Source organism: Notamacropus eugenii, chromosome 3 (genome assembly GCF_028372415.1).
Source record: "Notamacropus eugenii isolate mMacEug1 chromosome 3, mMacEug1.pri_v2, whole genome shotgun sequence".
In the NCBI taxonomy this organism is placed as follows: Eukaryota; Metazoa; Chordata; class Mammalia; order Diprotodontia; family Macropodidae; genus Notamacropus; species Notamacropus eugenii.
In genome coordinates, this window is record NC_092874.1 from 319157509 (window position 1) to 319170306 (window position 12798).

The following is a 12798-nucleotide window of genomic DNA, read 5'->3' on the forward strand; positions in this document are numbered from 1 at the left end:
AATAGCTAAATAAATGTTTACAGATTGTCTAAAAACCATGGATCTTAGTACTCTTTCCTACTACTTTTTCAGTGTCACTGCAGAAGTGGAAAGGGCCAAGATTGAGGGACATTTTGTAATTTTGTTTTGTTCCTTGGGTTACCAACACCAAAGAATCTATCACCAAGTGGCCAGACTATGGGTTGTGAGACTCTAATGCTTAGCTAGTTTGGTCCTTAAAAGTGGAAATAGTTTATTACCAGGAACCATACAGTTCAAGTGTGGTGTATTAGGCTTATACCCCATTGCTAGGAGTGCCCAAGAAGAGTATAGATGATAGAGAAAAGTCACATGCTCCAGTGGAGAGGTTGGCATCCTAGATGCCTGGAGGGCATCCTAGAAAAGTCCTTTCTAGGATCCTCTCTTCTATATTCCACGATTCTATCTTCTATAACTCTATATACTATATTCTATGGAACTATAAATATAGGGAGTACTTGGAGGATGTCACCTCTCTTTCTCTCTCTCTCGATGATGATGAAGGCTGAGGTCCCTGTCTAATAGCTGACTCCTCAGAACCCAAACAGGATTGTCTCTTTCCTATTCCTCTCCTCTGCATTGAACACCTCCCCTTCTACCCCCTCTACCTCTTCTACTATATGCCATTAGGTATGCAATACCCTCAGATCCCTATAACTTCTCAGAACTGAGTTCAGAGCCTAGGGATCTGGAATTCCTGCTAACTTACCACCTACACCTTTATCACAAGGTGTAAGGTGAGGGAAGACAGGAGGAAGGGTCCACAAAGGAAGGGTCCACAGAGGAAGGGAGTGGGGTATTACATGTTTTGGCTCTTAGCTTTCTCATCTCCCTCCCCTCCAGGACATTCCTGGGTTCACGCAGAGAGTGGAAGTGGGGGAGACAGATAACTTAAGACAGACAGACAGATATAGAGACAGAGGGACAGAAATAGAAAGAGAAATAGAATGTATGAAGTCTCCACCCCAGTTCCGGCCAGAGAGGGTGGGGAGAGACGAAGCAGGCAGGCCAGTTCCCTGTGTCTGAGGAGCCATGCCTTGCGGCCGGGACCTCATCCTGAAGGCTCTGGAAAACCTGAATGAAGAGGAGTTTAAGAAGTTCAAAATCAGGCTGCGGGATGTGCCTCTGCGGCCAGGCTACTCCCAGATCCCCAGGGGTCCCTTGCTGGAAATGGACCGCTTGGACATCTCTGACAAGATCGTCTGTTGCTACCTGGAGGACTACGGGATGGAGCTGACTGTGCAGGTGCTCCAGAACATCGGCATGCGGGAGGAGGCTGTCAGACTCCAGCAAGCAGCGCCTGGTAAGGCTCCCTTCTCCCAATACCCACCCCTTAGCCAGGAACCCACCCTCCACGCGCAACTTTTAATCCCTTCCACTCCACTTCCGAAATTCTGCCCCCAGTCTCCAGGGCTCAAGTTCCCAGTCTTTGAGATCCGCTACAGGTGTGGCTCCTTTCCTGGGACACAGACCCCTGCCCGCCACCCCAAACGATCCCCAACCTCTTCCTTCCTCCCCACCTTAGATAGCTTCCTCATCCAAAGTTTGATTTCCAAACATATCGTTGCTGTCCCACCCTCTCTTCCTCTCAGCATTACTTTCATTTTCTTCTACTGCCTCAAGACCTAGTTTACAGTTGAGGGTAAGAAAACACTGGAACAAAAGGCCCTAGGAAACATTTAAACACACAATCCTGTCACACTTTGTCATACATACACCCTAATACACACACAAGTTAACACATATACCAACACCCACAAATGTTTACATGTACAGACATTCACAATGAGAGACCGAGTAAAAGAACCAAATTCTCCCCTTCCCTTCCCTCACTGTCCTTCTCCTGGGACTTTTGAACTTAGACCTGTGTAAGTCAGGGAAGTTGGAGCTATTTGGAGGATGAAGTGGGGGAGAAGGAAAAAGATGTCATCTACCAGAGTGGGTCCCCAGGAAGGAGAAACTCAGAACTGGAAGAAATTGGAAAAGTCACCTTTACATTCTCTCTTTACAGCCTCAAGACCTCACCCAACTGGAAATTCAGCTCAGCCCACTCATCATTCAGCTACTGCATCCGCTCCATCAGGTAAGGACTAATTCATTCTCTCTCCAGGGGACTCTAGGTTGAAGTCTTTTGCTCTTCACCGCCTTGTGGAGAGTTGCCACTGAGCCTGGAAGAACCAAGGTCCAGGACGAGGAAGCATCCTCCAAGATTTGGAATGTAGGTAGAGTCTTCAATCAGTTTGACATTCAACTACTACATCTTTCAGGAAGACTTCCTGCACTGAATGTCCACTAGGCATTGAAGGGCAGATGGGAGGAATCAAAATAATGTCTTCCCTCAAGGAATTTATATTTTAATGTGGGAGTGTATGTGTGTATACAAACATATGTATACAAATATGTATATATGTGTGCACATACCATATCAGATATAAGACAATTTTAGAGGCAAAGGCACTAGCATCTAAAGGGACCAGGAAAGGCTTCCTGTAAAAGGTGGAACTTGAGTCTAGTCTTGAAGGAATTTAGGGATTTCAAGAGGTAGAAGTGAGTAGGGAGAGCAATTCTAGGCATAAGGCAATACAAAGTAATGGAACTGGGGATGGACTGGGTGTAGAATAACAATCATCACTAGACTGTAGATTGCATGTATAAGTAGACTGGAAGATAGAAAAAGGCTGGGTTGTGAAGAGCTTTAAATGCTAGAAGGGTTTGTTTTTGATTCTCAACATAATAGGAAGCCATCGAAGTTTATTGAGTAGTAAGTAGGGTGGCGTTGTCAGACCTGCATTTTAGGGAAATCATTTTAGTGTCTGTGTAGAAGGTAGATTGAAGTAGGGAGAGACTTAAGACCAAATAAGATAACTATTGCAATAGTCCAGATGAGATATTACTAACCTGAACTAGGGTGGTAACCATGTAAGCAGAGTTAAGGGGACACACACACACACACACACACACACACAAGATTAGAAAACTCAATGACTATAAGCTTTGTGTAACTTCAGTAGATACAGGGAAGTTCAGCAGAGAGGTAAATTTAGGGTAAAAAACAATGAATTCTGTTTCGGACATATTGAGTTTAAGATATGTGTCATCTGTATAAAGATAATAATCAAAACTATGGTAGCTGATGAGACCACCAAGTTAAAGGAGTATAGTGAGAAAAGAGAAGGGAAATCTTTTGAGAGCCTTGGGAAACTCAGATAGTTAGAGGCCGTGACATGAATGATGATCCAACAAAGAAGACGGAGAAGGAACAGTCAGACAGATGAGGGAGATCCAAAGAAAGCAGTATCATGAAAACCCAGAGATGAGACAATATCCAAGAGGATCATGGAATTATTGATCTAGAGCTGAAAGGGACCTCAGAGGCCATCTAATCCAAACTCTTCATTTTATAGATGAGAAAACCAAGAACCTTGGAGGTTAAATAATTTGTCCAAGATCAAGCAAGATTTGAACTCAGGTCCTCAGATTATAGATCCAAGGTATTCTGCACTGTATCATCCTGGTCAATTGTGTCAAATGCTGCAAAGTGGTCTAAAAGGCTAAGAAAAGACTATTAGACTTACCAAATAAGAGAGCATTAGTGGTGTTGGAGAGAGAAGTTTGAGATGATTGATGAGGTCACTAGTCAGTTTACAGAGGGTTAGAAAGAATGAGAAGAGAAGGGAGAAGAGATATGGTGATGGCTAACAGGGATGTTAGGGTTGATGTTAGAGAGTGGGGGCAATCTTCTCCAGAAAGTGAGCCAAGTCTTGGTTAAATGCCAGATGGAAGGAGCATGAGAGGAAGATATCAAAAAAGAAATAGAAACTGAGTCAAGGGAAGATTTCACGTGCATCTTTCCCTAATCTCATCAAGTTGCAAAAAACATATGCCAGTGGGCTTTGCTTTATGGTGCTTTTATATTGGATATGCTCTCAAAGGATTATTGGTAAATAATACCAATTCCATGAATTTAAAGAATCCCACTTCAATGCTCTGGGAATGGTTACTTTTTAAAGAAGCCTTGAAGGATGTTTAAATTGAGACTTATCTATTCTTGGAAATCCTGGGACCAGAGCTTCTCTTAGTCCAAAGTGTTGGTTCAAGGACTGTAAGATGAATGGAAGTATCAGAGGAAAAAGGGAGGTATTGAGCACAGTGAGGTTAGTCAGGGAATACTCTTCACAGGAGACCAATCTTAGTGAAGGAGAGGAAAGAGATGGATATGATAAAAGGTATGGGCAAATGGTCCTACTGAAGACTCAGGAGTTATAATTATGGGTTATTGATGGTTTTTAATGGGGGAAGGGGAGGAGGAAGCCTTGAGGTAACAAAATATAGTTGCTTAGAAGGGCTTCCCCTACCCTAGGGCTAATCAAGGCTCAATCTTAGTGGGTGGAGTATCAATCTTTCTCCCCTATTCCTTCCCCAGTGGGTCTGAGGGATTGTTATCCTTCCCAGGAGCTCACCATAGCCCCACTTTCTTTAGCTGTTGTCTCCCCTCCTATAAGCCATCATCTCACCCTTTTTCTCTTTTTCTCTTTGTCCAATGCACTGCAGAGACACATTTTGTGGATAAGCATCGGGCAAGTTTCATCAGTGATGTCACCCTGGTGGATCCAATCCTAGATAGGTTGTATGACAAAGTGCTGAGCACAGAGCAATATGAGTCAATCAGGGCTGAGAGCACCCCTCAGAAACAAATGAGGATGCTCTACTTCTTTACTCGATCCTGGGATGATACATGTAAAGATCTGCTGTTAAAAGCTCTGAAGGAGACCCACCCTTTCCTGGTGCAAAGGCTGGAGAGGAGCTGAGGGTCTCCTAGAGTTCCCTCTTACTACAGGATCCCAGAACTCCGCTCTGATCTTAAAACTTCAACATCTGGCTCTCAAGGGTCCCACAAATTGCCTTAAAAAACTAAAATAAAACTTTGAAAACTGATTCTCTTCCATGTATCTGACTGTTTTCTCCTTCCTATTTTCGTTTCCCAGTGTTCTCCCTCCACCCCCATTCCCTCTCTCTGAGTGAGACTGAGCTTGGTTCCTTGACTTCCTTGAAATATCTTTCAATCAAGAAACCTTGCTTCATTCCCTCTGGGATTGAAAATTCTTACCCCTACTCCCCTTCTTACTGGGCACGTGCCCAACTCTCACACAGGCACCCCAATGAAAATCTGAAAAAGAAAGAAAAGTAATATTCTACAGTCAGTCTAGAACTGCACAAAAAGACAGTTAAAAGACTATAGAGACTGGTATGAGGTTTGGGTAAGCCAGCTCAGGTAAAAGTCGAGGCAACGAAGTTAAGGAGACAGGCGGACTAGGGAACTGAAATCAGGCAGTACTCTGAACGAAGCCCTCATAAGTCAGGGCCAATTCTAGGAATCAGGCACTTGAAGGAGAACCCAGCCCTGGTCTCTCAGAACAGAAGCAGAAGACAGAACTTGGTCTTAATAGCACTAAGCAGAGAGACCAAACCTGGCAGTGTACTCCTTGGAAGCCACAGGAGGATACAGGACCAACTCAGCACCTGGGCACTGGAGGCCTGATACCTGAGTGATCTCTATTACTCCACTGGGGTTCATTAGGATCACACCAGTTATGAAACCAATCCTTAACTGTGTGCTGTCAAAGGAGAAGCCACAGGAAAGCAGCTAAGGCCTAAACCCACAAGGGTCCGCCAAAGCTTCTGACAAAACAAAACATTCCTTCATGTTAATGGCACCAGAAAGCAGAGGAATAAGTGAATCTTTCCTTGATAGGGTATTAGTATCTATGTAATGCCAAGAACCAACATTATCTGTAATGGAGAAACACTAAAGGCCTCTCCAATAAGACAAGGATGTCCATTGTTAACACTATTATTTAATATATTTCAAGTTATTTGCTATAACAATAAAACAAAAAAATAGGAAAATAAGCAACAAAACAATTGCTTTTGTAGAGGACATTATGATTTACTTAGAGAACCCTGGAATTTAACGTACATTAATTAAAATGATAATTTCAGCAAAGTAGCAAAATCCACAAAATCATCAGACATCCTGTACATTACCAATGTAGAATGAGACGTAAAAAGATACTTTATTCAAAATAACTCTAGCGTTTATAAACTATCTGAGAGTCATCTTATACACTTAGGAATTATATGAATAAAACTACAAAGCACTCTTTAAAAAATAAAAGCAGACTTAAATAAGTGGAGAGGAATTAACTTCTTATGTTTAGGCCATACTGATATAAAAATTATAATATGATATATATATTTGTACAAATTCAATATTGTGTCTATCCAGCTATCAAAGATATAGAACTAGATGAAACCGTAACAAAACTTATAACAAAATTTATTATCTGGAGGAACCAAAAATCTTTTTTTTTCCCAGTAAAAAGTTAAAAGCATGATTTTATGTGGATAATTTCTTTTATTTATTTATTTTTTTTATGTTCTACATTCACTACCATAAAACTTAGATTTTTACCCCCCCAAGCCTACCCCCCTCCACCCCCCTCCCTCCCCAAGACAGCATACAATTCTATATAGGATTTACATATACTTTCCTATTGAATACGTTTTCACTATAGTCATGCTATGTAGGTGAACTAAAATAAATGGAAGAAATCATATAACAAAACATAATACACACACACACACACACACACACACACACACACACACACACAAACATGATCTGCTACATTCTGTGAATGAATTCCATAGTTCTTTCTCTGAGTGTGGAAGGCATTTTGCCTTAGAAAACCATTGGGAATTTTTTTTTTTAAGTTCTTGTGTTATTACAAAGTCCAAGTCTACCCGAAAAAACTCTCCCACACTGTGGTCGTTGCTGTGCACAAAGTTCTCCTGGGAACCAAAAATCTTAAGGTAAAGGTTAAAAAAAAAAGCAGGAAGCAAAAAGGCCTAGAAGAACCAGATCTGAAGCTATATAATAAAAAAGTAATCATTAAACAATTTTGTGCTGGTTAAAAATTAGAAAAGTTGAGCGATGGTACAACTAGGAACAAAATATCCCAAAGCAATCAAACAGGGTAGTATAGTGTTTGATCAATGCAGTGACTCTAATTATTAAGTTAAGGATTCACTAACTGACAAAAGCTGCTCAAAAACTGGAAAACGGCCTGGGAAAAATTAAGTTTAGATCAGCATCTCATATACCACAGCAAGCTCTAGATGAATATGTGACCTAAATATAAATGGCCACATCATTAAAAAGTTTGAGAAAATTATAGAATTCACTCTTATGGTTAGGGAAAGAAGTCTTAATCAAACAAGACACAAAAAATTGAATGAAAAATTTTGATTATATAAAATTGAAATTTTTGCATAATCTAAAGCAAGGCAGTGAGAATTAGAGGATAAATAATTAACTGGGAAAAAATCTTTGCAGAAATCTTCTCTGATAAATATGTGTCATCCAAAATTATAGGTAACAAGAGTGATTCCTCTAATAAAGAAATGGATATTCCAGAAAGGTTATGAGCAGACAATTCTCAGAAGAAGACATTCAAATTATTGACAACCACATGACGAAATGCTTCAAATCACTAATAATAAGAAAAATGGAAATAAAAAACATCTAAAGTTACATATAGCAGGTTGGCAAAGTTGATACAAAGGGGAAACAACAGCTAGAGGAGGGACTGTAGGAAGACGTATATTAACACACTATTATTGGAATTTTCAATTACTTTTGCCTTTCAGGAAAGCAAATTGGAGCTATATCCAATACGTCACTAGAATACCCTCTTACTCGAAAATGTCACTGTAAGGTACATATCCCAAAGAGATCCAAGACAAAAAAAAAAGGATTCCTATAAACAGAACTATTTATAATAGCATTTTTGGTAGCAACTGAGTACCTATCTACTGAGGAATGGCTGAACAATTATGGTATATGAATATAATGAAATATCATCCTTCAAGAAACGACAAAAGGAATGGATTTGGAGAAACCTCTGAATTTCAGGAATGGAAACTCTAGGAAGAAGAAATCAAACAATGTTGATAAGAGAGAAGAATAATTATATTAGCGAAGGCTTTGCTAGAAACGTTCTGGTTTCTAATAATTGCTTCACTCTTTTAGAAACCCCTAAATAGTATTTTTATTATCATAGATGTAACTATTCATCATTTGAAAAGAAACATTAGCAGAATTACTATTCTGGCTCTGTATCTGACCCAAAAGGAGAAACTAGTTTCTGAAATAGAAATGACGGAAACTTTGGGGAAGTGAAGGAAATGACCACTTTTTCTAGGAATTCCTGAAAGGGAATAACAGAAAAGTTAGATATATAGTCTGATAGATATCTTGATTTAGGGGAAACAGATTTCAAAGTGTACAGAAAAATAGTCGCTGGAATGTTGTGATTTAATACTATTTCTTACTACTAAAAAAACAATGTTATTTTCTCTTGAATAAACAAAAAATTATCTGACAGACAATTTTCTTGACCCAGAAGATGATGTTATCCCTTCTACATTGTGACTTTCCTCATCTTGGTTTTGATACGCTGTGGGTTGGCATAAGAAATTAAATGGGAACTTTTGGAGAGCTTCGTGGAAGTCTTAGATGACATGTGAAGGCTTGTAGACAACACAGAGCCTATGAGCTAATAACTCAAATTTTACAACAAAGTCCTATAAAAAACACCCTGTAAAAGAAAAAGAAAAAATTCAGACTTCCACTCTTAAAAGAAGGGAAGGTCAAACATTTTATGTGTATTTTCCATACTTTGGGAGCTCTGTGGCCTTAACCTCCATGATGTAGAAGAGATAACCATACTTCCCAATGAACAGTCAAATTAAACCCTTTACAAAGTACCTTTCTGAGCAACAAGTTTTTTAAACCCATTGTAAACAGAAAGTAGGGATGCGTCATCTAATTTTTTTTAAAATTTTAATGATACATTTTGTTTTTGTCATATTCATTTCCCCTGAAGCGTCCCCTGAAAGTCTACTATTGAATTGTCTCTTCTAACAACTTTGTGTTGTTCCAGTTCAGTTGTTTCAATTGTATCTGACTCTTTGTGACCCCATTTTGAAAACCCCATTGTGGGGTTTTCTTTGCAAAGATATTGAAGTACTTTTGCTATTTCCTTTCCCAGTTCACTTTACAGACGAGGAACTGAGGCAAACAGGGTTAAATGACTTGCCCAGGGTCACACAGCTAGTAAGTGTTTGAGGTCAGATTTGAACTCAGGAAGATGAATCTTCCTGACTTCAGGCCTGGCCATTCTATCCGCCGAGCCACCTAATTTAGTATAACAACTAAATAATAACAACAATCACTTAAACAAAATCAGCAGACATGGGTATTTCTTACAGCTTAAGGCTGAAAATGCCACATCTTATTAGTTCTCTGTGACCAAGACTGGTGATGACAGTCAGATTTTGACTGACTTTTAGTGTTGTTTATTTATATCATTGTACTGATTATCTGTATTACTCTCTTTATTCTTCTTTGAGCTATATAAATTCGTGTCTTCCTCCATTTCTCCGAATTCCTCATATTTGTAATTTCTTTCTTTTTTCTCTCATATTTGTCCAGACCTTTGATTTCATTGTTTCTTTTGGTGCAATAATAAATAGCCTATTACATTCATATGCCATAACTTCTCTAGCTGTTGTCCAATTGACCGGCATTCACTTTGTTTTCAGATGTTTGTTACCATGGTGCTGCTATTAATATTTTGATATACATCAGCCATTTTTCCCTTGTCTTTGACCCACTTAACATATATGTCCAAGATTGGAATCTCAAAAGGTAGAAGCATATTATCAAATTTTCTATCATAGTTCAAAATTCTTTTCCAGAAAGGTTGTATCTGTTCACTATTCCATAGCTTCATGAATAGTATATATATACTGATGTATGCCTGCCTTCCCACAGTACCTCTAATTTGACTATTTCTACATTTTTTATCTTTGCCACATTGAGAGTTGTGAAATGAAACCTTAGGGTTGATTTAAATTTCTTTCCTCTTATTTGTCCTTTGTTTTCTAAGATGACCAATGACATTGTGGGTGATATCTTGACTTGCACATGAATTGAATTTAAGTGAGGCAGAGTTGCTCCAAGTCCTCTGCCTCACCCTCTCTTCTTGAGTCATCCAAGTCCGGTGACAGGTCAAAAGTCAAGATGACTGGTGATGACTCCAGATGCATTGGATATCAACTGCAAAGAGACAGTAAGGAGTGTGAGAGGGAAGGAGAAGGAATCCTCTCTGCATTTTGAAGACCAACTAGGAAGCAGCATTTGAAAATGCTCAGTTCATTCCAAATTTCTGAAGAACAGTGCAGTCTAGGGCTCAGTGAGCAGGTCTGCTCTAAAAAACCTACACTGGGTTTTGAGAGTTCTGAATTTGTTTGTGATTCTTGGGTAGAGATGTATGAGTGTGCTTTGGTATTTAAATAGCCCTTCTCCTCTTTTTCTTTTTCCTCCTCCTCTTTCTCCTTGTCTTCCTTCTGTTCTTCCTCCTTTTCATCTTCCTCTTCCTCGTAGGATGTTGCACAATGTGATAACTAAACCCCAGCAAAGACTTGAATACTGGGAGAACAAGAACAGTGGACTGAGTCACAGCTTCTGAGGGATGAATTTGGACCAGTGTTAGGTAGTGTTTGGTTACATTCATCAAAACGCTGGCAGCTTAAGGTCGGGAAGCTCACATGGGGAAAGCTCAGTCAAAGAATCTCTAACAATCTTAGAGTAATTGATGTATAAATCTTAATTACTTTCTCTTCCTACAAGAATGTGCTGTTTCACAGTGAAGAGATTGACCGTTTTCCTTGGTCAAAGGCTCCTGGCATGTCTCCTATGCTCACAGATGCCATTTCTGTGCAGGAAGCAACAAAACTAAAAATCTTTTTGGTCAAACTTGTCAGTTTGACCTGGAGGTCTTTATTCTTCTCTCAACAACCAGCTACTTCTTTTTTAGATTCCAAATAAAATATTTAGGGACCTTTGGGTTGAAAAGACTCTTAGAAGGAGTTTTAGACCATCTCCTTGCCCCAAGGGCTCTATATAATTTGTATACTCCTACAGTTGTGTTATGCCTTAAGCATGGTTTAAAAAAAGAGCTCGTCTTTATATAGCACTTCAAGAATTAAATGTCACTTTTCTCAAAATAATGTTATGAGGTAGGAAATGTAAGTATTATTCTTCTCATTTTTCAAGTTTTTCCCCACTCTAACCCATTCTCTACTCAATAGAATCAACCCGGATCTGACCACATCACCCAGCCCCATTCAATCATCTTCAGTGACTCCCTATTACCTCCAGAATCAAATATGAAATCTTCCATTTGGCTTTTAAAGCCCTTCATAACCTGGCCCCTTCCTACCTTTCCAGCTTTATTACACCCTATGTATTCTATGATCCAGTGACACGGATGTCCTTGCAGTGGTTCCTCACGTACAATATTCCATCTCCAGACTGGGCATTTTCAACGGTTGTTTCCCATATCTGGAATTCTCCATTTCTAACTGGAGGCAGATAGCTAGTGCAGTGTATGGAGACCTGGACCTGGAGTCAGAAAGACCTGAGTTCATATATACTTTGTTCAGTAGTTCAGTCATGTCTGACTCTTTGTCACCTCATTTGGAGTTTTCTTGGCAAAGATACTGGAGTATTTTGCCATTTCCTTCTCTAGTTCATTTTACAGATGAGAAAACTGAGGCAAACAGAGTTAATTGACCTGCCCAGGGTGATAGTTAGTAATTGGGGAATGGCTCTTACATAGTTACATAATTTCCCTATAGAGAGCAGCCAGGTGGTGCAGTGGATAGGGCACCAGTGCAGGAGTCAGGAGGGCCTGAGCTCAAATCTCACCTCAGACACTTGACACTCACTAGCTGAGTGACCTTGGGCAAGTCACTTAACCCCAACTGCCTCATCCTGGGTCATCTCCAGCCATCCTGATGAATATCTGGTCACTGGATTCAGATGGCTCTGGAGGAGAAGTGAGGCTGATGACCTGCACAGCCCTCCCTCACTCAAAACAAAGTCAAGTGCAAGTCATGTCCTCATTTCTCTGATGGCATGGTCTTCTTTGACAACAAAGGACGAACACATGCATACAATTTCCCTATATATTGTGGATATCAGATCTTTATCAGATATATTTGATGGACATTTATTTTCCCCCTTAATTTGACTTGTGTTTTTTAAATTTGACAGTATGTCACTAACATTGAATGCTGCAACCGTGTAGAGTTTGTCTCTTCCTGCTAACTTTCTTTATGACACTGTCATAAAGTCATTATATATAGTGTTCTTTTGGCTTTTTTTTGTTCATTCTATATTACTTAAAAAGTCTTCACATATTTACCTGGATTCCTTATATTTGTCATTCTTTAAGACGCATACATGGAGCCACATTTCAGTGCGATGGGGCTTTTTCCCAGGACACTTTTCATACTGTATACCCCACAGACCAGAAGGGCTACTTAACGCTCTACATTTGTGTTTAACAATTCCTTCAGCTAATTATCCAATTGCTGGATGCAATATTTTGTTTCCAGCTCCTTGTTATCACAACTAGTGCTATTGTACGTTTTTTGTCCATATGCATCTTTCTAAAAAAATATTTTTTTCTGTCAACATCTGTGGCATATAGATCCTTAAATAGAATCTTTGGGTCAAAGGGTATAACCAATTTAGCAACTTTTCTTGCATAATTCCAAACTGTTTTACAGAAGGGTTGAACCAAGAGGCAGAGTCAAAATTGCAGATAAATGGCAGGGACTCATCTGAGTTCTTCTCTGAACATCTTT

The 12798-nt window shown here is 39.5% G+C and overlaps 1 protein-coding gene across 1 annotated transcript; it reads left to right on the forward strand.

Moving 5' to 3' along the window:
• Positions 1-767: 767 nt before the first annotated feature.
• On the forward strand, positions 768-4953 carry LOC140496705 (apoptosis-associated speck-like protein containing a CARD). The gene is made up of 3 exons (XM_072596811.1): positions 768-1321; positions 2030-2101; positions 4570-4953. The coding sequence occupies exons 1-3, from the start codon at positions 1051-1053 to the stop codon at positions 4824-4826; spliced, it is 600 nt and encodes a 199-aa protein (XP_072452912.1). The 5' UTR covers positions 768-1050; the 3' UTR covers positions 4827-4953.
• The last annotated feature ends 7845 nt before the right edge of the window (positions 4954-12798 follow it).

Excerpts from the sequence above, each read along its gene's own strand:
- LOC140496705 (XM_072596811.1), top strand. The coding sequence starts at position 1,051 with ATGCCTTGCGGCCGGGACCTCATCCTGAAGGCTCTGGAAAACCTGAAT. Across the intron at positions 1,322-2,029 it reads ACTCCAGCAAGCAGCGCCTG|CCTCAAGACCTCACCCAACT; the intron begins GTAAGGCTCCCT and ends CTCTCTTTACAG. Across the intron at positions 2,102-4,569 it reads TACTGCATCCGCTCCATCAG|AGACACATTTTGTGGATAAG; the intron begins GTAAGGACTAAT and ends AATGCACTGCAG.